The 24,979-nt window shown below is 36.5% G+C and overlaps 1 protein-coding gene and 1 long non-coding RNA gene across 6 annotated transcripts in view; one reads left to right on the top strand and one right to left on the bottom strand.

Moving 5' to 3' along the window:
* LOC125964652 (uncharacterized) overlaps positions 1-19,198 on the bottom strand; it is a 29,481-nt gene extending 10,283 nt beyond the window's left edge. The window contains exons 1-3 of one of the 3 annotated variants that reach the window (XR_007477878.1): positions 19,005-19,191; positions 13,912-13,969; positions 10,960-12,522 (exon numbers count right to left, since the gene is read on the bottom strand). This is a non-coding gene — a long non-coding RNA (uncharacterized LOC125964652). Of the gene's footprint in view, positions 1-8,938; positions 12,523-13,911; positions 13,970-19,004 lie in introns of those variants that run through there. The other 2 variants (XR_007477877.1, XR_007477876.1) reach the window with 2 other exon arrangements.
* LOC101273458 (protein NipSnap homolog 3A-like) lies at positions 364-23,789 on the top strand. Of its 3 annotated transcripts, XR_007477865.1 has the most exons (7): positions 364-517; positions 3,271-3,481; positions 5,336-5,494; positions 6,958-7,107; positions 9,098-9,180; positions 10,353-10,439; positions 10,530-10,685. XR_007477865.1 is itself a non-coding variant. In XM_033431226.2 (6 exons), the coding sequence occupies exons 1-5, from the start codon at positions 458-460 to the stop codon at positions 9,172-9,174; spliced, it is 657 nt and encodes a 218-aa protein (XP_033287117.1). In that variant the 5' UTR covers positions 364-457; the 3' UTR covers positions 9,175-9,180; positions 23,763-23,789. The 3 variants fall into 3 exon arrangements, 2 of the variants coding, with proteins under 2 accessions (XP_033287117.1, XP_004271550.1); XM_033431226.2 differs by lacking the exons at positions 10,353-10,439; positions 10,530-10,685 and adding an exon at positions 23,763-23,789; XM_004271502.4 differs by lacking the exon at positions 9,098-9,180 and having other exon boundaries at positions 367-517; positions 10,530-10,834.
* Positions 23,790-24,979: the final 1,190 nt, after the last annotated feature.

Consider the following 24,979-nt stretch of genomic DNA (forward strand, 5'->3'; position numbering starts at 1 on the left):
TGCAAAGCATGACGCACACACGCATCCATACTGCCTTCCCAATGATCAGACACACTCTCATTCTACACACGAACTTTTACTGATTGTATGCAAGAGCTCTTGGAGATGAGGCGATGTGTCCAGACAGGTGGTACAGGAACGACCTCAGCATTCAGCTAATTCTAATATCACTCTTGTCGATGGGGGTGAGAACGTTTGGGGAAACAAAGGAGCCAGGAAGGGCGAAAGGTGACACCAAAAGGCGTCTGGAGCCGGCCCCGGGCGGACGCCTTACGCACTGGGCTCTCCGGCCGCGCCCCAACCCCGGGCGTGAGGCGGAGCTGACCCGCGGATCCCCGCCCCGAGCCTGCGTCCTGCAGTTGTGCAGGTGTCGCTCCCTGCTAGTCGGGAAGCCACAGGAGGAGGAGTTTAAGGAAGAATCCCGGCCGCGTCCCTTCTCGGCGTTCGAAGCCGCGCCATGCTTGCCCTCGGAAAGAGCCTGACTAAGGTTCTGGCCGCTCGGACCCTGGCGCCTCAGGTACCCGCCCCGGGGACGCGCCCAAAATGATCCCTGGGAGAGGGAAGGGGAGGGCCCGGGAGGCGCACCACCCGACTCGCGCTCTCTGACCTGGGAGCCTTGTGCTGCTGCCTACTTGTAGAGCAAGTCCCAGCACCTGGAAGCGAGGACCCTGGAGCGCGCAGGAGAAAGGGTGCCCTTAGGGGAAGACCGGCTGCTTGTGTCGCCTACGGCCGGCTCGGGAACAACCATGGATGGGGGGCTTTTCTAGCCTGGGTGCCCGGCGGCCCTGAGGCCACCCCTGAAACGCCAGCTGCTGCGTTCTTGCTGCCCCACGCCTTTGGGCTCGCCGCGCTCGTCCCTGTGCCAGGCGCTGGTCCAGCCTCTTCTACTGACTTTTGACAAGCCACAAGCCTCTCTAGACTGAAGGGTGAAGGAGAAAAAGGTCAACCTGACGCTAGCAAGAGAACGGGCCTCCCCCTTATACATGAACTAAAACTTCTGAGCATTTTGCAGAGAACCTCAGAGAGGGGCCCAGGGTACAGGTGGTGCAGCATCTGCCCAGCTGCCACTGTCTCCTGCAGTCTGTGCCCAAGTCACGCAGGGTCGGGAACTTCCTAGAAAATATGATGATGACAACCTCATTAAAGTTAAATGAGAAACGATGAATTGGGAGATTGGCATTGACATATAAAAAATAATAAGAATTAAATAAATTTAAAAAGTTAAATGAGAAAGGTACAAAATAGATTTTTGTGATTCGTCCCTAACTGTCGTGGATTGTCCTGTTTTGTGAATCTAAGCTAGAGATGTTTTGTTGTTGTCTTTTGATGTTTAGGTTTGTACTCCTTTCTCAAGCAATAGGACAGGAAGGGGATTTACATAGAGACTGACTTCCTGTAAAGACTAAAGAGGAGCCATAATGGCCCCATCACTCAAGATTAGCGATACAACCTTTATCCTGAGTCTCTCTACCGGGGCAGGGCCAAAATTATTCCTTACTTTATCCTGAACTTTGACTTTACTAAATGTCGATCAAATGCTCTCTTATAGGTGACTTGGAAGTTATTGCTGCTGAAAATGAGCCCTGACATGAATATAAGGGAGCTTGAAGTACTCATGATTCTTCTCCCAGCACACTTCTAGTTTCTGCCCTGCAACAAAAGTCACTTCCCCCCAGCACACACATTCTTATCTGAACTGCCGTTTAAGCTTTCCCTGGGCTTCCTTTGCTACTTGTTTCTTTCTCTTGTGAAAGATAACAAAATTATGTGCCTTGACCGCATACTTGTTTGTTTCCAGGTATCAGTACAAATTCCTGAAAAATCAACCGAAAAAGCAACTGTTACAAATACCCACTGGCTCATTTTCTGATATATATTATTTACCATACTTATTAAACTATTATACCAGGCAGTTGTGTAATATTGTCTTATTAGAATTTGGTTAAAATGACACAAAAAAACCTGTCCACCAAAAGTAGGCGTAGCTGCAGTTGTTTCTGGTGGGAATACCTGCTTTCATTGTAAGCTTAGACACTTGGGCAATAGGAATATAACTCAGAGGGGACATGAGTGGAATGAACTCAAGTAGCTAATTATAAATATGACATTATGCACAATTAAATCACATACATAGGCAATTGTGTGTTATAACCAAAAATATGTCAGAGAAAGGAGCCTACTGGTTTCATTTGACATACCAGCTGGTCAACATAAGCCCCAAATTTGTCCATAGCTTTGTTTGTACCAACATTTGTATTAGATAATTCTGATTAATCAGCTTCAGGAATTAGCACATGATATCCAAAACTACAATAACATGAAATTGTAAACACAAATGCCATATGAGTGTGTGCGTATACACGTGTGCATATACATATTTACATACACACACATTTGCATTCACAGGGCATAATTTCTGGCAGGTAATTTCCTACCTAAAGTTAAGTTCACTAAGACTCAGAAGATTAAACATAGCAAAAATTTATATAGTGACCGTACCTCTAATACAAAAAGAACTAATGGTTCTTAAAGGATATTTCCATCAACCTAGTTAATTGGATGGATTAAATGCCCTTCTCACACTGCATCTATAATTAAACCTAATAATGATTCAGTTCTGACCTGTTGATTTTCCTTTATAGAATTCATACAGTCTACCACCATGTTATAGTGCAATTTAATAGATTATGGATTCCCTTTAACATTAGTTACATCCCAGTTCTATTACTTACCAGTGATGTACTTCATTGAATTTGGAAAATACTTTGACCTGAACTGAAACTTAACATTTTTTAAAAAAACCTAAAGAAGATCTTTCTGCAAGTAAACGTATTTCCATCATTACTGCCAGAACACCTGTATATTTTATAAAGTTCATTTAAATATATAACTGTAACACATATAGTATTGACTAAAGATAAAATATTGGATAAATAAGGTAAACCATTTGTAATTAATTAGAATCCTAGTTGTAGTTCTTGGATAAAGGACTCTCATTAAGACCCTAGTGCCTTCTTATGATTAACTTTTCATGAAAAGGTGGCTAAGGCACCCCTGCTAGGAAGCAGTAGCTGTATATTCAGCACACTTAAGAGTACTTATCTTTATTAACATCTCTCAGCAAATTCTAAGGAGAGATGACAACAGAGGTACAAACATGGAGTATGAGTCTAATGAGTGTCCCTTCTTTGCAGATTCAGATTTGGTTGTAACATGATACTATAAGCCTTAAGGTCCCCAAATACTTAAATTTGCCTTATGTTTCTTCAGGTGTGTTCATCTTTTGCTACAGGCCCCAGACAATACGATGGAACATTCTATGAGTTTCGTACTTGTTGCGTTAAACCTTCAAAGATGAATGAGTTTCTGGAAAATGTTAAGAAAAACATACATCTTCAGACAGCTCACTCTGAACTGGTTGGATTCTGGAGTGTAGAACTTGGAGGCAGGATCAATAAAGTGTTTCATATTTGGAAGTATGGTATGATTTTTCCAGCTTAAGTATTCAGTATAGATTTTCACTCTTTTAAATGTTACATGACACTTACCTCTTGGGTCTATGTTACTATAAATACACGCAGGTTAAATTCAACTTTTAAAGAGAGGAACAACAAATACAACAACAACAAAAAATGAATTCAGTGATTACTCCTCCCACTGGTGCCTCTAACAACTTTTGCCCAAATTCCTATGTCTCATCTTTGGGAAAGTGTGACATCTCATATTTCAAATCATGAAATTGTGAACTAGCCTTTAATGCTCAGAAAGAACACAGAATGGTTCACTGTACAGATCATTTATGAAAAATTTTAAGCATTGACTGCAAGAGCCCAAGTGGGTAGAGATCATAAAAGGGAGAGTTATTTTTTCTTATTGTTGAATCTGCAACTGGATATCAGGATGTTAGTAGAAACAATTCAATATTTCTAATTTAGGTTAGTTGAGGTTCATGGGGATAATAGTTAACTTCCAGGCCTCACCCAACTCAGATTGAATAATTTGTTAAATTTAGGGAACCACTTTTGTTAGTATACCCCAAGGTTTCAGGGAATTCACTATCATTATGCTGCTCTAGGGAAGTAAAGGCAAAGGAATTAGAATTCTCCCCATATTGAAGTTGACTTACTGCTGGTTTAGTAGACAACGAAGAACAGGTTACAGGAATCCCCAGATTGTTACTCCAGTGTCTAATCTTTCTGAAGTCCACATAGGACTTGATGATATCCAGAGAACTTTTTTTTTTTTTCCAGAGAACTTTTAATAATTTCATTTAGTGTCTGGTCATCAAAGTTAAGAGTCATAATAGTGTCCAAAGTTAATATTCATCACATTATTGTGAAAAGTGCTCATTCTATATTTAACATGGCCATAGTTTAGAGGATTTCCCTGTTGTAATAGGACAAACCCCATTAAAACACAATTTATGCTTTAATGTGCAACAAGGAGAATTATGTCCCATTAAGAAAATTACTAGTAAGATCGTGATATAACTTACTTAAGCTCTAAGATAGATGTTATTCCTTATCTCTAGCATAAACCATAGAAAACTCTTTTACCATTAACCTTAGGCCCTAATAATAAATATAGTACTAGGCCTATATGTTATTAAATGTATATACCTGTTTGGGTAACAAACAGAAGAGAAACAGTACTGGGTAAAAAGAATGGTGTCAATAAGTAAGAATTAGCACTGTTTCTTTGGAAGCTGTTTGTTCAAAGAGGCTGAAAAAGCAAATCTTAATTTCATTTATGTTAAATTTAATTCAGTTGTACCTTGACCTGACTACCCACCACCAGCACTACCGAAGAAACAGTCTAACTAACACTATAACTTAAATGCCTCAAGTAATAAGAATAAATAATATATATGGAGTACTCACTTGGTGCCAAACATTGTTCTAAGCTCCTTTCATGTACCAATTCTTTCAATCCTCACAACAGCCCTGGAGGTAGACACTATATCATTATCCCTATTTCACAGAATAAGAGACAGGCACAGAATGATTCAATAACTTACCTAAGTCTCACAACTACCTACTAAATGGTAGCACCTATGAAGCCCATTACTATATGACATCATTGGTTGTTTACATTGCCACTCCCCTTTTAGACCATGAGCAACTAACTACTTATGTTGGTATCTCTAGTGATATAACATATTGTCCTTATGTGGCCTCAATAAACATTTGCTAAATTGAATGAAACCCAGAAATAGTACAGGTGATTTTATTTTTTTATTGATGTATAGTTGATATACAATATTATATATGTTAAAGGTGTACAGGTGATTTTAAATCAAAAAGTTTTATTTTTCTTACTCCTGTTATTCCCATAGACAATTTTGCTCATCAAACTGAAGTTCGGAAAGCCTTGGCCAATGATAAGGAATGGCGAGAACAATTACTCATTCCAATTATGGGTCTTACTGATAAACAAGAGAGTGAAATTACTTATCTGGTGCCATGGTGCAAATTAGAAAAACCTCCCAAAGAAGGTAAGTTCGTCTCTCTAAATTACACTGAATTTTAATGAAGAACATACTGAAGATTTTAAGCTATAAAAACTAAAGTTCCGTAGGAGAAAGTAATCCTTTGTTTTTATATCGGAATATATTGTGATTATAGAGATAAAAATGAATTTGAGCTCTTTGCTTACAATTAAAACAATGAGCATTAAATAATGATTTTTTTTCCAATTTGGAAAAACTTAAAGTTTAGGTATGAATATGAAAAGTTTACATGGGAAGAAAGGTTGAGAAGTTGGGGATCTAGAACACAGAACACATGTATAGGTAGGTAAAGGGAAATGTATGATATTTTCTCATAACTTAGTATTTTTTTTTACACAAATTACAGTTAATCTAAAAACAGTAAGTGTATCTTTGCTTGTAAAACTGGGGGGGATGGATTAATTTAAACTGTTAGCTGAATTACTGTAGTTTCACTTGTTTTCCTCTTATTCCTCAGTTTGAAAATAATTATTAAAGATTTATCTTCTTGCTGATTTCACTTTCTTACTGACTTAAGGGAAATATTTACCTCAACCTAATTTTAAACAAAAGGCAGACTTTTTAAAAGCATAAGCTAATTTAAGTTTTCTTTCCCCCATAATCCCAACTTCATAGTGTATCTTAGATGACAAGAGATTTGAAACGTCTTATTTGAATCCTATCCACCTGGACCTCCCCTCAGCCTTCAGCACTGGCTACATGAACTTAGTGGCTCCTAGAACAGTGTCACATCTTGGTTATCTGCCTCTATGTTGTTTATAATTCTTTAGTTGCTTTGTACTTTTTTTCCTTTTACTTCTCAAATCTACTTGTTCCCTAGTTTCTTTTTTTCTACCTGCTCCATACTTCTGACCAGAAAGTAGACTGATTTTCAAGTGTTTACCTGGATATTTAGGAACAATAAAACCACCTTCTTCATCTTTTTTCCCGTCAAAATCTCACATATCACTTTGGGTCCTTTGTTTGCCGGCTGTTCCTGTTAGAAATGGAAACCTGTAGGGGGAAATTATACAAACAAAAAAGTGTTTCCTCTCAGAATTGGAAAGAAGGAAATATATGAGATCAGAAAATACTTTTCTTATTCATTTCTTACCTAGAATTAGACTCAGGCAGCTCAAAAATCCTAATCCTATCATAAATTCTCAGTATTTGTTTAAATGACTAATTTTATAGATTAAAAATCATTCTGATAATAGCTTAATATAGCTTCCTTTTTCTTTGTTCTCTATGATAAGCTTAATAACTCACCCTTAAACATGGAGACTTTCTAAATATAAAAGCTAGGAAAAATGCAAGAAATGCAAAGAAATCATAAATATGTGTACATAAACATTTTTATGTTTGACCCTCCAAATCTGTATATGTAGATTAGCCTTCCACTGGAACCATGCTAACCTGATGAGAAATTTCTTGAATATCTTTTATAATTTATTTTCTCCCTATTCCAGGAGTCTACGAGCTGGTAACTTTTCAGATGAAACCTGGTGGGCCAGCTCTGTGGGGTGACGCATTTAAAAGAGCAATTAATGCCCATGTCGATCTAGGCTACTCAAAACTAATTGGAGTTTTCCATACAGAATATGGAGCACTCAACAGAGGTACAGTGGTCCATTTCTTCTATGAAATTTAAAGTGTACTGGTGACTTACTAAGTTCCTCCAGTATTTTGTCACTGTTTTTGATTATGCCATGTATTTCATTTTTATTGCCAGATATTTAGGGTTTTTTGTCATTTTAAGGGTTGAAAATACCTGTTTTACGTAATATTTATTTAGGATGTTAACCACTTATGAAGGCTTTTCCAAATGTTGCACTGCTGTTTTCCATGATACATCAAAATGATAAAATTAAAAAGCTGCAAGGAGGCTAAGAAAAATCTGTTCTTCATCTTTTTTTTCCTCTAAATATATTTTTATTGATTTTTAAAAATAACGTTACTTGGGATAGAGTGTTTGTCTCTGAATGAAAAAGTAATACATATTTTTACAGAGACTAAATATCATGGCCATGACCAAAGGTGGAAAAAAACCATTTTCCACTACTTAGAGATAATACTGTTAACATTTTGGTCTTTCTATTCCTGTGCCATTCATATATATGTAGGTGAATGTATATATGTGTATACATATATATTCATATTCATATATATGCTAGAAATAATGCATATGCATGATTAATGACTTCCTAACACTCCACTGAGAGTAACATATGGCAGACAGATAGTGCATATCTTTACTTAATAAACACCTATTTGAGGCTTTTAACGTTAAATTTTAAAGTTACTGCAATCTGAATTTCACAGAGTTTTTTGTGGCAAACTCTAGAAAATGCATGTATAGTTCATCTGGAAGGATGAATGACCAAGAATAGCTAATTCATTATTTCCATCTGCCTCCTCAACTTCCTTACTTGAATGTCCAGTGGACATCTCAAACCTAACATATTCAAAACTGAGCGTCTGATCTTTACCCAGAAATTTAACTTCTAGTAATACATCCTAAGAAAAGAATCCGAATATACAGAAAAAAATATTTTCAAGCCGGAAAATATACGAAGAGGAGAAAAATAATGAAAATTATTAGATGTCTATCTCATACCACATGCTAAAACAAAATTCAAATGGATTATAGATTTTAATGTAGAAGAAAAGAAGTCATAAAATTACTAAAATAAAATATAGATGCTTTTTTTTTTTGGCTGTATCAGGTCTTAGTTGCGGCACACGGGCTCTTCGTTGCAGTGCGCAGGCTTAGTTGCCCCACGGCATGTGGGATCTTAATTCCCCGACTAGGGATCGAACCTGCGTCCCCTGCATTGGAAGGTGAATTCGTTATCACTGGACCACAAGGGAGGTCCCCCTAGATGCTTTTTTACAATAATATGGATGAGAACTATATTTCTAAAGCAAAAAACAAATGAAAACAATGAAGGCAAAAAAATCAAGTGATGAATTTTTTATAAAAAGGCTCAATCTTTCTGCATGCCCCAAGACACCAGAAATGAAATTCAAAAGCAAAAAGAAATGTAAAAACATATGCAAAGGTAGATGTACAGATGACTACTAAATACAAATTTAGGAAGATGTAGATTAAGACTATGAGGAGATGCCATTTTCACCAAATAAAGACATACTTATATAGATATAGTACCAGGGAAGCTGGGAAAAAATAAGTACCCCTACTGTGTAGCATATACTGGCTTAATAATTCCCCACCATGAAATTCGGCAATATAAATGAAAAGCCTTAATTTTAAAATTATTTTTGCCAGTATTCTAGGAAATATGCATAGCTGTATAGGTGTGTTCAGTTACACAGGAAGGAAATTTGAAAGACTATATAGTGGTCACTTGAATGATGAAAATAATTTTTAAGTGGTATTTTAATTTTTATAATGAACATAATATAACTTTTATAAGAAAAAACTGAAAATGAGTAGGCACACTTTTTAATCTTAAATTCATTCTCAGTGGAGAAAAGGGAATAGTAATATGCTGAGTATAAATCAGTGCATCATCTCTGGACAACATATAGTATGTACACTGTACCTATATAAGATATTCCCTTTGGTTCTCTCAATTTTAATTTTAGGAGTTTACATTGAGGAAATAATGAGATCCAGACTGGTTGGGTTTGAATCCCAGCTCCACCGCTTACTAACTTTGTGACTTGGAGTGAGTTACTTAACCTTTCTGTGCCTTACGTTGCTCATTGATAAAATAATGATAATCATAACCTACCGCCTAGGATTCTTGTGAAGACTAAATGAGTTAATACATGCAAAACGCTTAAAGCCAGGCCTAGCACATAGGAAGCACCCAATAAATGTAAGTAGTGATTTGACTTTGACATTGTTATTTTTATAAATATACATGATAGGTGCTGCTCTAAGGAAGTTTTTGTCAGCATTGTTTACAATAAGGAAACTTTAGAAACAATGTAGTATGACACTATGTATATATTTGTAATACACAAACAGACACACATATACATCATATACATCATGCGTCTCATATAAGCATAAACATATATGCTGTGTGTCTTTAAATACATAAAAATGTAAAAATACATACATATATACATAAATATGGAAAAGATAAACCAAAATAGCAAAGTGGTGAATTCTGGGTGGTAGGATTAGAAACTATTCCTGCTTTCTCTTTTTATTTATTTGCGTTTTCCAAAATCTATACAGCCAACATGCATTACATTGTCATTATTTTAAAATTTTTAAATAATTTAAGTAAAAGAACATTTATTTCAGTATTTTGTAGAATACCACACTATTTTGAATGATATAAATAATCAACAATAAGGGGCTGGTATAAAAAGTTGTTACATCTATGGGGCAGAATTCACATGTTAAAGATTAACAGCATTGTCATAGAAACTTCTCATTGTTGACTTTTTTAAATCATTTACAAAGTATAATATACAGTAAGACCCTAATTTTATATTTCTCATCTTTTAAAAGAAATACAATAAATATTAATAAAGGTTTTCTCTGGGTGGTTAAGTTTCAGCTACTTTCAATGTTCTTCTTTGCATCAGCCTAATATTCAGTAGTGAGCATAACTTTTTTATAATCTTGCTTTTTCAAAATAAAGTAAAATCCTTCTGTTTCTTCTTCTATAAAACCAGTTTGACTAATTAATTTATAAATTTCTCTCCCAAATCTTTGACTCCTCTGAAATCTTATCACTAACATACTTAGTGCTACCTTTTTGATAATCACTATTTTGATTTAAAGAATAGGACTTTTAGTTTCTGATTAATGTTTCTATCTTTCTTATTTGAGCAATGCCACAGTCTTTACAATCTATTTCTGGTTTATTTATTTCTGCAGTTCATGTTCTTTGGTGGAACGAGAGTGCGGATAGCCGAGCAGCTGGGAGACACCAGTCTCACGAGGATCCCAGAGTTGTGGCAGCTGGTAAGCTATTTCACTAGGTACGAGTTATTCTTAGAACAAATTTCATTTAGTCAACAACTTTATATACCTTCTTATGAATTTTTTTTTCAGTTCGGGAAAGTGTCAATTACCTAGTGTCTCAGCAAAATATGCTTCTGATTCCTACGTCATATTCACCATTGAAATAGTTTTCCACGGAAATACAAAGCATTGCATGAACTGCCATAAGATGTGTCTGTTAATGGTGCTTAAATTCTTCCAAGAGATTCTCACTTTGATTTGAAGGAGGTGGTAAGCTAATTTGCTATATCCCTTGCATTTTTTAAAAGCTACTCTGTATCCACTGTCACCACCACTTCAGGAAACAGTCTGTTCATTTTCCCCTTGGTATTTCAGTATCTGTCACACATTAAAAATAGTTGCCATTACTACACAGTATCTTGATTTTTCATTTGTTTCAGAATATCTCTTGTTCTCTATTTTGACATCCTCTGCTTTTATACCATTTTCTGACATACAAATGATTGTTACATTTCCATACCTGTGATAGTATAGTTAAATTATATGCATAAACTATCAACCATTTCATCATGTCTTTTTCTGAGATTATAAAAGTTTTTGTTCAGTAAGGTTTTCTATATAATACCAATTGGGATCCATAAAAAAATCCATTAAACGTTTCTTTACTACAGAAAAGTACAGTATCATCTGTGTCATTTATGTTAATAATGGTTTTTACAATAATAATTAATCAATTACTTGCAAAATAATGTTATTAGGTCCTGGTATTAAAGCACATTGATAACTCATTGGTTTATGTGCTTGCAGTGTCTTCATTTACAGTTAATTTTACTAATTTTTACTTCATTTTGGATCACTGTTTAATAAAGATACTTGGTCATCGAATTGGTTTTTTTTAAATTGAAGTATAGTTGATTTTCAGTGTTGTGTTAGGTCATCTATTTGTTTTAATGAGATTTATAATTATGGAAATGTCTGCCCTAATAAAAGCCTATATATACAATCTGATTCTTTCTACTGTGTTTTATATTTTTATCCTCATCTCTGGAGCTATTGTTGTGTTGCCATAAGGTAATGAGACAGTAATAATGTACTGTCTTTACTGTAAATATTGTCACCTCAAGTAAATAGCCTGCTAGTAACCTTACAAGGATTTCTTCAGTACCATCCCAGACATACTAGGATTTTCTTACTAACAACTTTAGTTTTTATTTTAGTTGAGTGCCTCAGCCTTCTTAAACTAGATTTGGCACTTCTAGGCTCTCCTGGTAGCTTGTACTTACAGCTATGTTAGTTTATGTTTCTAACATACTGCAAAAACAATAAATTAGGAATTAGCTATCTATGGGAAAACTGAAAAACAGGAAGCACGGTCACCTCTCACTTACCTGGTCCTCAGGAATCTGAAGGACAGATGAGTTCCTAGTAAGGCAAAGAACACCCTGACTCTGAAGGCTAAAATCTATCAGACATGTTAGAAGCATTGGCTTTAAGTTTTGACTAAGAGTCTTCCACCTCAGTTTTTTGAAAAGTTGTCACTTAGGGAATGAGGTGGTGGTGGTATGAATTGCAGTGTGTGGGAACGGATTTCCTCTGGCGTGAGATCAGCCGTGTGCTTAAGGCCGTGTTTGGTCACATGAAAGTGTACAACTGGGTCTGCCTTTTCCTCTTTCATTCATCTTTGGACTAGCTAGAACATTTCCTGGTGATGGCCAGGGGCCCTTTCATCCGTCCAATCCAGAGCCCTATTGGAGGTTTATAAAGCAGCGGCAGACCAGCATTCTTACCATGTCCTAGACAGAACTGGAGAGCCAGTAGAATGATAGGCTTCACTCCACTGATGAACTACAGGTGCTTCTATTTGCTGACACACCCCTGGATCAGGAACATGACAAAGCTGGCCGGGACAGAGGACATCGCAGAGATGACACAGATGCACATGATTACATCCACTAACGTGTTCTTCTTGCAAAGAGAAAGTCAGTGAGAATCTGAGAGTTCACTGATGCAACTGAGGACTCAATCAAGGCGGACACACACATGCACACACGCAATATCTGAAGAATTGCCCAGGGGAAAATACCTGTTCAATAAATAAAATAAAATTATTTTATTCAGAGTTAAAACATCATTGAGGTAAAAAAATGACAATGCAAATGAAAAACTGATTTCTCTGAGTTCATGAAAAAGTCTGGTACCAAAATGAAACTATTGAAAGAGATCTGAGAAGGAATCTCCTGGCAGTCCAGTGGTTAGGACTCTGCACTTCTGCTGCAGGGGGCCTCGGTTCAAACCCTGGTCGGGGAAGGCCCGGCCCAGAAATAAATAAATAAATGGAATTTAATTTAATTTAATTCAATTTAATTTAATTTAAAAAAGGTCTGAGAGTAGCCTAACGGGGTTCACTTTGGTTCAGTTTTTGACATTATAAGAGCAGCAGCTTGTAAATTCTCACACACACAAAGGACTGCTTTGGTTTGAAAACTTAATAAATGCAGAAATATTAGTTATTTATTAATATATAAATAAAATACGTTAAATTCTTCTGGCTGTAAGTAAACTGGAAAACAACAATGTATAGCATTGTATAGAAAACTTAATAAATGCAGAAATATTAGTTATTTATTAATATATAAATAAAATACGTTAAATTCTTCTGGCTGTAAGTAAACTGGAAAACAACAATGTATAGCATATTAATCTAACAGAAACAAAAATTCTAACAGATTCTTGTTATAAGAACGGTCTTATACACCCATTATACCCATATAGAATTCCTAGTGACCTATACTGATACGCTGTAGGAGATAAGCAGAAACAATAATTGCCATGCTCCACATATAGGAACTACATTTTCAAGTATTAACTGGAGCTCGGTCTTGCCTAATGTAAGATCACTAAGTGCCAGTGATGGCTTTGTATTTAAAAGTCTTAAACAATAAACTGTTAGGTGACCATGTTTACCTGCCAGCTACTCCCATGTACCAGTTACTCACTGAAACATTACTTATAAAATAAACATATGGAAACACTTAAAAATCAATAGGGAAGAAATAACAAAGTTATAGTACAAATGTCCCTTGGTATTTCAGGAGATTGGTTCCAAGACCCCAGCAGATACCAAAATCTGCCATGATCAAGTCCCTTATAGAGAACAGTGTAGTATTTGCATACAGTCTATGCACATCCTCCTTATACTTCATCATCTCTAGAATACTTATAATACCTACTACAATGCAAATGCTATGGAAATAGCTGTACATAGAATGTAAATGCCATGTAAATAGTAGCCTGTGGGCAGCAAATACAAGTTTTTTCCTCTTTGAACTGTCTGGCATTTTTTTTTTAATGTTTTTGATCCGCAGGTGCAGAACCAGCTAAAGCAGAACCCGCAGATACAGGCCAACAGTATACTCAAACACTGGATTATTGGGGAGTATTAAAATGAATGAACCATATCTGAACAACTTACTTTGTTACCTTTGTCTCTTAGTCTCTCCGAGCTTCTAGGTTGCTGTTTTTGTTTTAATCTGTAAAATGGAAATATGAACCTCACAGAGTGAAATGAAAGAGAATAAGAAAGAAAATATTAAGTAAAAGACAATATACACGACAGCTCCTACATGATATCAGGCACATTAGAATCTGATATTCTCTTGTCTGCAAAATAGGTATCACTGATGTTCTCTGAAAGAGACAGGAATAGGATATATGATTTGAGAATAATCAATGTTTATTAGAACCTCTTAAGAAGGAGAAGGTCAGCGAGACAGGAAAGAGGAAAGAATTAACCAACCAAATGAGGGCCTAGCTCTCATTGAAGAGGTAATCACAAACGAGACTCTAGTCACATGAATCTACCAAGAGGTCTCATTCCAGAACACTCACAGGCTCAGGACCCTTATTCAATGAAATATACTTTGAAACAGAATTTATACTAAGGCAGCCTGTAAAATTATGACTTTTCTCTAACTATTTTCAATGTTTATTTTGTGCTGAGTGCGAACTTCCAATGACTCCAAGAGAGTGGGAAAATTGGGAACTGTATTTTTTAATATCCAGTGTCTATATAAGAAGAAAATCATCTTGAATATGAAGACTACTTCAACTAATGTCGTTAGGCTATCTTGCAAAGACAACACAGAATGATTTTCTGAAGGAATTTTAATCTGTGTAGTGTTGATTTTCTATAAACCATGTGTCTGTCAACCTTCATAAGAGATAGAGGGACATGTGAGGTTCAATCATAAAGTGTGTATGGGAAAATCCTAGGCAATATCCTGAAGGACCTAACAAGGGGCAAAAGAGACAGCAGGCCCCATGGGTTTGGACACAGCCTATCAGCCCCTTGCATTAATGCTCTGGCCCGCAATACAATGTTGAGAATAAATAAAGCATAAAAAATTATAAAGACACTGTAAAAGCAATCCATGATGGTCAAGTAAAGCTAAAAGAGATTAAAAAGTGAACTGATTTCTCAACTGATTTAAAATAAATGGTAAACTGAACTGGTTTTAAAATCTGGCTTTAAACCCTGGATGTGCCACTGAGCAGCAGTGAACCTGAGAAAATTACTTCTCTCTCAGAAGTTCACCTTTCTCACTTGGAGATAAGGCTTAACTCACAGTGTTTGGCGGATAATTAAAACCTGTGAGAAAGTGAGTAGGAAATTGTCTCAGCACTTAGCAACGTCTTCCCTCTCTAAGTTACAGTCATGCATTTTACTCTTCACTATCTGGTAAGTACTTTCCCCTTGTAAATTCTCTCTCCCTTTCTGCTGACTAGATGCAGTTGATGATGGGGCTCTAAGGATGGCAGAGCCACAGGGTCGAGAAGCCTGGGTCCTTAATTCACCACAGACAGAAGAGCTGCTTGCCAATTAGGAAAACCCATTTTAGATCTTAAAGAACAAGAAATAAAATCCTACTGTGTTTGAGACATACATTTTGGTGTTGATTTGTTACAGCACTTTAGCCTTTCCTATTTAATACATTCTTGAAAGGCTGAACCACATTCAGGAATACCAGATACAGAGGAAAGTGTCAAAACTAGTCTTAAACAAATTATGTGAATGACTACCAACCAAACACTGAGATATTCAGTATTCTACCCTCCTCAGTCATAGGAAACTGGTAGTAAGGCTTATAACTCACAGATGGAATCCTGGAAGTTTCCTCAGAGGGGTAACTAAGAGAAATGACTTACACATGGTAGCAAATGGGGCAATTTCCCCAGTGATGAAACAGCCCAGTCAGAAAAACCCTACAGTGAAGCCCACTGTTTGACAGCCACCCCTCCAGGTTCTCAAAGAGCTCTCAATTTTTTTTTTTTTTTGTCTCTCTCCAAAAAGGAACTGATAGTCAAGGATCACAAACATAAAAATATTATAGGAAAAACCCTAGTAACAAGAGAGAAAAGGAATCAAACGAAAGAAAATATAATAAAACTTTAAAGAAAAAGAAATAATGCAGGAAAAAGACCTAAAGCAATGACTAAAATAAATACCTGTAATTAATGTCCACAGATATAGAAATACTTAACCCATGAAAAAGAAGAGAATATTATTTTTAAAAATAAAAATAGGGCTTCCCTGGTGGCGCAGTGGTTGAGAGTCCACCTGCCGATGCAGGGGACACGTTCGTGCCCCAGTCCGGGAAGATCCCACATGCCGCGGAGCGGCTAGGCCTGTGAGCCATGGCCGCTGAGCCTGCGCGTCCGGAGCCTGTGCTCCGCAACGGGAGAGGCCACAACAGTGAGAGGCCCGCGTACCGCAAAAATAAATAAATAAATAATAAAAATATTCTGGGTAAGGGATAAAAAAAGAGCTCTTGTAAATAAATACTGTGAAAGTAGGAGTTTAAAATTCAGTAGATAAGTTAGAAGATAAAACTGTGGTACTTAACCCCAGAAAAACCTATACCAAAAAAGTAGAGATGTAAAATAGTAGAAAAAGAAAGTGAGAAGATCAAGTGGAGGCAGAATGTTTGAACAACAGATGTTCCAGAGATTGACAAGAGAAGGAAAAAACTCCAAGAAACACAAACATTTTTCAGGATTGAAGAGTGTCCAGATTAAGAGGGGTCACTGAGTGAGGAACAATGGATGAAAAAAATGCCTACTCCAAGGCATGTAATTGTGAAATTTCAGAGCCCCAGGGAAAACGAAAAAAACATAAAAGATTCCAAAAAGAGAAAGAAAAACAAGTCACATACAAAGAATCAGGAATCAGAACGCTATGAATTTCTTACTAGAAGCTATAATACACTGGAGAATTGCCTTTGAAAATATAAGGAAAAATTATTTCCAATGTAGAATCTGGGTTATATACCCAACCAACATATGAATCAAGAGGGTTGACAAAATAAAACATTTTTAGAGATGCAAGTCTCAAAAGTTTAACTCCCATGCACCCTCTCCAAAATGTAAGAGTAAAAAAAAAAACAAACAAAAAGCTATAAAATCCTGGCAACAGGAGGTCCAACACAAGGTAAATGAGACCCCCAGGATAACAGTGAGAGGAGATCCCAGAATTACTACCATGCTATCTTAGAGAACAATTAGTCCACACTAGAGCAAGAAAACAAAAGACACCCAAAAGACAAGGCCAGAAGATGAAACTGACAAGCTGATTAATGGGTTTAATCATACCGAGAGGAAATTTATTCTTTTGGCAAAGAATTTGGTGATGAATAAGGGATAGGTATAATGAAAATAACAGAAACAAATGAAAAAGAGAAATAAAAGTTACTCTCCTTTTCATTAAGATCATAGGTTTAAGCCACTAGAAAATGATTTCTCAAGTAAAAAAGTTCATACAGGGCTCCTAGTATGGTGCTCCATGGTGTCAGAACCCTGGCTGCTTCTCTCTTGCTCTGCCATCTTCAGCATGTGGTTTCTACCTCATAGTCCAAGAACTCAAGCCATTATATCCACATTCCAGCAGGCAGAAATAAGAAAGAAACAAAGAGGGCAACAACCTAAACTGCTTTAAGACCACTTAGAGTAGGTCATAAATGCATTAACACATCCCACTGGCCAGGACTTAGTCACATGGCTGCACTAAACTGCAAGGGTTCTATTGCTAATTTTCAAAAAAGGTGGGGAGGGAGAAGAATGGCTATTGGGAAATAGCTAGCAGTCTCTGCTACCTCCCTCCAGCACTTTCTATTCTCCATATCCTACTTGTTTTTCCTCATTGTATTTATTAATCCCTAACATATTTTTCCTTCATTTGTTTACCTGTTTCCCCTAACCTGGAAGTTCCAAGAGGACACATACTTTGTCTTTTGTTCACCTCTGCACACCAGTTTTTGTAAAAGTGCCTGAAGCATAAAGGAGTTTAATTAATACAGGTTGAATGAGGGTATGAACTGTGAATTCTAGGGAGAAAAAGTCTAAGAAAATAAACTTAAACATAAAGATCCAGTCCAGGCACAGATGATGCTTTTTTGTCTTGCTTGGTTAGATATGGACGCCCATCAACTTGAAAAACTGACTCACTACCTCTGGAATTACTAACTTTAAAAAGCCTCCCTTCCTCTGAACAGATGATTCAAAAGTCTTTGCAAAGGCACAACCAATACAACCACAGATGAGAGCCCTCTAATAATTCCCTAGCCTTAATAGTATAAGCAATATCACTTCAGTGTGTGCATGAATGTAACTACTGTGTAATTGGGTTTAGTTATGTGTTGTGTGTGTAGTTATGTGTGTAAGAAGGTAACGTAATTAGTGATAAAGGCATAAAGATCAATATAGTGTAAATTTTAACTATTTTAATGTGATTTATCAGATGAGGGAAAGGAAGTGTATTTTGGGTGAATGGTATGTTAACAGACCTATATCCTCAATTTCCAAGCAATAGATACTATCTGTAACTGAAAATATCAAGAAGCACCAGAAAGTGTATATAATTCAGAAAAAGGGAAACAAGCATTAGAAGAAACAGCTGAAAATGTTGAAAGCGGTTACTCTGGGACCAATATCAAGAATAAGAAGCCAAGATCAGAAGTCTGCTGATTTGTTTGTTTAAATTTGAATTTCCATTATCTAGTTCAGTGCCCCCATTCCTCTGAGCAACTAAGAAATACTCTAACAAGGCCATGCTGGAGGTGGCGACAGGGAGAGAGAATGCACTTAATAAAGAAGAGTGAAGGCTCACTGGTCTTTAGCTACATGTAAATCACCCGAGTAAAAATTAACCCCGGCAAACACGTCCACGAGTTAAATGCAAAGCATGACAGGCACGCATCCATACTGCCTTCCCAATGGTCACACAAACTCGCATTCTACACACGAACTTTTACGAAGTGTACGCAGGTGTGCATGGAGATGAGGTGAAATTAACTAATGTCACAGCTGACACTGGGGGTAAGATCTCTTGAGGGAACAAAAGTGCACCGGAAGGTCAGGGCTGACACCGAACGCGCATGGCATGGGCTGGTGGCGGGCGCCTCGCTGACTGGGCTGTCCGCCCCCTCTCCCCCCTCCCCCCGCCCCGCCGCAGTAGGAGGAGCTGAGCCGCCCCGAGCCTGCATCTACCCTTGCGCAGGAGCTGCTCCCTACCAGTAGAGAAGCCACAGAAGGAATTTAAGGAAGAATACCGGCCGCTGCCCTTCGCGGCGCTCGAAGCCGGGCCATGCTTGCCATCCGAAGGAGCCTGACTAGGCTCTGGCCGCTCGTACACTGGCTCTTCCGGTACCTGCTGCCGGGACGTGCCCAAAATGTCTCGTGGGGGAGGGGAGGGGAGGGGACTGCTGGGAGCGTGCTGGCCGCGCATGCGCCTACAGGCCGAAGAGCCCAGGTCTGAGAGCTTGCTGCTGCCGCCTGAGTTCTAGTGCAAGTCCTAGAACCCTCAGGGCAAGGACCCCGGGACAAGCTTGGGGAGGAAGGGTGCCGTTAGGGGAAGACCCACTGCCAGGGTTGCCTCCGGCCGGCTCGCGAACAGCCATGGACGGGGGGGCTTTTGCAGCCTAGGTGCCAGGTAGCCGTGAGGACACCCCCGAAGCGCCAGCTGCTGCGTTCTTGCCGCCCCGCGCTATCGCTGTCTCAGCATTGGGGCCTATGGCAGGCGGTGGTCCAGCTTCTCTTTGATTTGTCCTTTGACAAACCCCTTCAGGCTGAAGGGGGAAGGAGAAAAGGTCAACCAGCAGCTAGCAACAGAACTGGCCTCCCCCTTTTTAACGAAATACGCAACCTCCCAGCATTTTGCAGACAGAGAACATTAAAGAGGGGCCCAGGGTGCCAGTGGTGAAGCATCCTCCCAGCTGCTACTGTCTCCTGAGGTCAGTGCCCAAGTCAGGCAGGTAGGGTAAGGAACCTCACAGTACATAGGATGACAACCTCATTTAAACTTAATGAGAAATGTACAAAATAGACAGCTTTAACTGACGGGAATTGGTCTAATACGCGCATCTAACCAAAGATTTTTCTCCTTTTGTGGTTTAGGTTTGTACTCCTTTCTCAAGCAATAGGACAGGAAGGGGATTTACATAGAGACTGACTTCCTGTAAAGACTAAAGAGGAGCCATAATGGCCCCATCACTCACGATTAGCGAGACAGCCTTTATCCTGAGTCTCTCTACCGGGGCAGGGCCAAAATTATACCTTACAACTTTATCCTGAACTTTGACTTTACTAAATGTCGATCAAATGCTCTCTTATAGGTGACTTGGAAGTTATTGCTGCTGAAAATGAGCCCTGACATGAATATAAGGGAGCTTGAAGTACTCATGATTCTTCTCCCAGCACACTTCTAGTTTCTGCCCTGCAACAAAAATCACTTCCCCCCAGCACACACATTCTTATCTGAACTGCCGTTTAAGCTTTCCCTGGGCTTCCTTTGCTTGTTTCTTTCTCTTGTGAAAGATAACAAAATTATGTGCCTTGACCGCATACTTGTTTGTTTCCAGGTATCAGTACAAATTCCTGAAAAATCAACCGAAAAAGCAACTGTTACAAATACCCACTGGCTCATTTTCTGATATATATTATTTACCATACTTATTAAACTATTATACCAGGCAGTTGTGTAATATTGTCTTATTAGAATTTGGTTAAAATGACACAAAAAAACCTGTCCACCAAAAGTAGGCGTAGCTGCAGTTGTTTCTGGTGGGAATACCTGCTTTCATTGTAAGCTTAGACACTTGGGCAATAGGAATATAACTCAGAGGGGACATGAGTGGAATGAACTCAAGTAGCTAATTATAAATATGACATTATGCACAATTAAATCACATACATAGGCAATTGTGTGTTATAACCAAAAATATGTCAGAGAAAGGAGCCTACTGGTTTCATTTGACATACCAGCTGGTCAACATAAGCCCCAAATTTGTCCATAGCTTTGTTTGTACCAACATTTGTATTAGATAATTTTGATTAATCAGCTTCAGGAATTAGCACATGATATCCAAAACTACAATAACATGAAATTGTAAACACAAATGCCATATGAGTGTGTGCGTATACACGTGTGCATATACATATTTACATACACACACATTTGCATTCACAGGGCATAATTTCTGGCAGGTAATTTCCTACCTGAAGTTAAGTTCACTAAGACTCAGAAGATTAAACACAGCAAAAATTTATATAGTGACCATACCTCTAATACAAAAAGAACTAATGGTTCTTAAGGGATATTTCCATCAACCTTCCATTTGTGTGTGTGTGTGTGTGTGTGTGTGTGTGTGTGTGTGTGTATGAATGACATGAGAAAAAGACCAAAATGTCATATATTTATGTATATGTATGTACATGTATATATATGTGTGTATATGTATATTAGAAATAATGCATATGCATGATTAACAATTACTTCCTAACACTCTAGTCAAGTATACACAGCAAACAGATAATTATACATAACTTAACTTATTTAATAAACACTTATTTGGGCCATTTAACTTTTAAAGTTGAAACTGATTGCAGTCAGAATTTCAGAGCATTTTTTGTGGCAAACTAAAAAAATGTATGTAAAGTTTACCTGGAAGGATAAGTGACTAAGAATAGCTAATAAAATAGTTAAAAGACACATTATATCCATCTGCCTCCTCAACTTCCTTACTTGAATGTCCAGTGGACATCTCACACCTAACATATTCAAAGCTGAGCTTCTGATCTCTACCAAGAAATTTAACTTCTAATAATACATCCTAAGAAAATTATCAGAATATACAGAAAAATTTATTTTCAAATTGGAAAATACATGAATAGGAGAAAAATTATGAAAATTATTAGATGTCCATCTCATACCGTATGCTAAAAAATAAAATTCAAATGGGTTATAGATTTCAATGTAGAAAAAAGTTATAGAATTACTAAAATAAAATATAGATGAATTTATTTAATAATATGAATGACAAGTATATGTCTTAAGCCAAAATAACAAATGAAGAAACAATGAAGGAAAAACAATGAGTTGATGATTTTATTATAAAAAAGCTCAATCTTTCTGCATGCCCCAAAACACCGTAAATGAAATTTAAAAGCAAAGAGAAACATAAAAACTTATGCAAAGGTAGATGTACAGATAACTACTGAATATATATTAAAGAAGATGTAGATTAAGACAATAATGAGAGCCATTTTCACCTAATAAAGACATACTTTTATAAATATAGTACTAAATAGCCTGGGAAAAAATAAGTACCCCTACTGTGTAGGGTACACTGGCTTAACCTTTCCCCTCCACAAAATTTGGCGATATAAATTAAAAGCCTTAATTTTTAAATTATTTTTCCCAGTATTCTAGGAAATATGCGTAGTTGTATAGATGTGTTCAGTTACACAGGAAGGAAATTTGAAAGGATGTAAAACATACAGTGGTCATTTGAATGATGAAATTAATATTAAGTAGTATTTTAATTTTTATAATTGACGTCTATAACTTTTATAAGAAAAAACTGAAAATGAGTAGGCACATTTTTTAATCTTAAGAGAAAAGGGAAGAGTAATATGTGGAGTATAAATCAGTGCATCGTTTCTGGATGACAATTTATAATATGTACACTGTACATATGTAAGTATATATAAGATATTCCCTTTGGTTCTCTCAATTTTCATTTTAAGAGATTATATTGAGGAAATAATGAGATCCAGACTGCCTGGGTTTGAATCCCAGCTCCACCGCTTACTAACTTTGTGACTTGGAGTGAGTTACTTAACCTTTCTGTGCCTTACATTGCTCATTGATAAAATAATGATAATCATAACCTACCGCCTAGGATTCTTGTGAAGACTAAATGAGTTAATACATGCAAAACGTTTAGAGCCAGGCCTAGCACATAGGACGCACCCAATAAATGGAAGTAGTGATTTGTCTTTGACATTGTTATTTCTATAAATATACATGATAGGTGCTGCTCTAAGGAAGTTTTTGTCAGCATTGTATGATAAGGAAACTTTAGAGACAATGTGATATGACCCTATGTATATAATATACTTGCAATACACAAATAGACACACATAAATCATATACATCATGTATCTTATATAAGCATAAACATATATTCTGTGTGTATATAAAAATAAATACATATATACATAAATATGGAAAAGATACACCAAAATTGAAAAGTAGTTATTTCAGGTTGGTAGGATTAGAAATGAGTATTGTTTTCTGTTTTTGTTTATCTGCATTTTCCAAAATCTATACAGCTAACACATATTACTTATAATTATTTTTTAAAAATTTAAATAAGTACAAGAACACTTATTTGAGTATTTTGTAGAATACCACACTATTTTGAATATAACAACAATATATATTTTGAATATAACAACAATAAGGTGTTGGGACCAAAAGTTGCTATATCTATAAGGAGGAATTCACAGAGCCATTAAAAATTAATATCACTGCCAAAGAAAATACTCATTGTTGATTTTTAAAAATCTATTTCTAAGCATAATATACAGCAAGACCCTAATTTTATTTTACTCATATTTTTTGAAGGAAATATACTAAATATTAATATTAAAAGAGGTTTTCTCTAGGTGGTTGAGATTATGGCACTTTTTATATTCTTTGTATCAGCCAAATTTTCAGTAGTAAACACAATTTTTTTATAGTTTTGCTTTTTAAAATAAAAGCCTTCTGTTTCTTCATCTATAAAACCAGTCTGGCTAATTATAACTTTCTCTCCCAAATCTCTGACCCCTCTGAAATCTTATCACTAACATACTTAGTGTTACCTTGTTGATACTCACTATTTTGATTTAAAGAATAGGACTTTCAGTTTCTGATTAATGTTTCTGTCTTTCTTATTTGTAGTAATGCCATAGTTTTTAGAATCTATTTCTGGTTTATTTCTGCAGTTCATGTTCTTTGGTGGAACGAGAGTGCACATGGCCGAGCAGCTGGGAGACATCAGTCTCATGAGCATCCCAGAGTTGTGGCAGCTGGTAGGCTATTTCACTAAGCACAAGTTATTCTTAGAACAAATCTGATTTAGTCAATAACTTTATATACCTTCTTATGAATTTTTTTTCAGTTCGAGAAAGTGTAAATTACCTAGTGTCTCAGAAGAATATGCTTCTGATTCCTATATCATTTTCACTGTTGAAATAGTTTTCCACTGAAAATATGAAGCATCTCATGAACTGCCATAAGATGTGTCTGCTAATGGTTAGCATTTTTAAAGCCATCTCTGTCCATTGTCACTACCGCCACAGGAGAGTTCTGTTCATTTTCCCCTTGGCATTTCAGTATCTATTATACTTTAGAAATATGTAGTCGCCACTACTTCTTGATCTTGATTTTTCATTGGTTTCAGAATATCTCTTCTTCTCTATTTTAACAATATTTTGCTCTATAGCATTTCTTATATTCATATAATGATTTTACCTTTCTGTGACTGACAATATCTTTAAATTATTTATACACAGTGTCTATCTTTTAATCATGTCTGCGTTATCTGAGATTTTTAAAACATTTTTGCCCAGTAAAGTTTATTTTGTGATATCAAATGGAATTCAGAAGAATATTATATCAAATATATTTCTTTACCTTGGGAAAGTACAGTATAACCTGTGTCACCTATTTTAATTATGGTTTTCACATTAATTACTTGTAACTTTCACTTGGAAAATAATTTTTTAAAAACTTCAGAAGACTTGTTTTATATGCTGAAATGTGTTTACAGTTTTATTAATTTTTGTTCATTTTGGATCACTATTTAACGAAGATCCTTGGGACATCTATTTGTTTTAAGGAGATCTTTATGTTTATGGAAATGCTTGCCCTAATAAAAGCCTACATAGCCATTTTGGTTTTTTCTTAATTTGCATTTTATATTTATATTATCGTATCTGGAGCTTTTACTGTGTTACTATAGGATGGTGACACAGTAATAATTTACCAACTTTATTGTAAACGTTATGTTATATCAAGAAAATAGCATGATAGTAATCCCAGAAGGAAGGTTTCTTCAGTACCACCACAGATACGCTAGGGTTTTCCTTGAAACACCTTTAATTTCCATTTTAGTTGTATACCTCTGCTTTCTAAAACTAGGTTTGGTATTTCCAAGCTC

Source organism: Orcinus orca, chromosome 6 (assembly GCF_937001465.1).
Source record: "Orcinus orca chromosome 6, mOrcOrc1.1, whole genome shotgun sequence".
In the NCBI taxonomy this organism is placed as follows: domain Eukaryota; kingdom Metazoa; phylum Chordata; class Mammalia; order Artiodactyla; family Delphinidae; genus Orcinus; species Orcinus orca.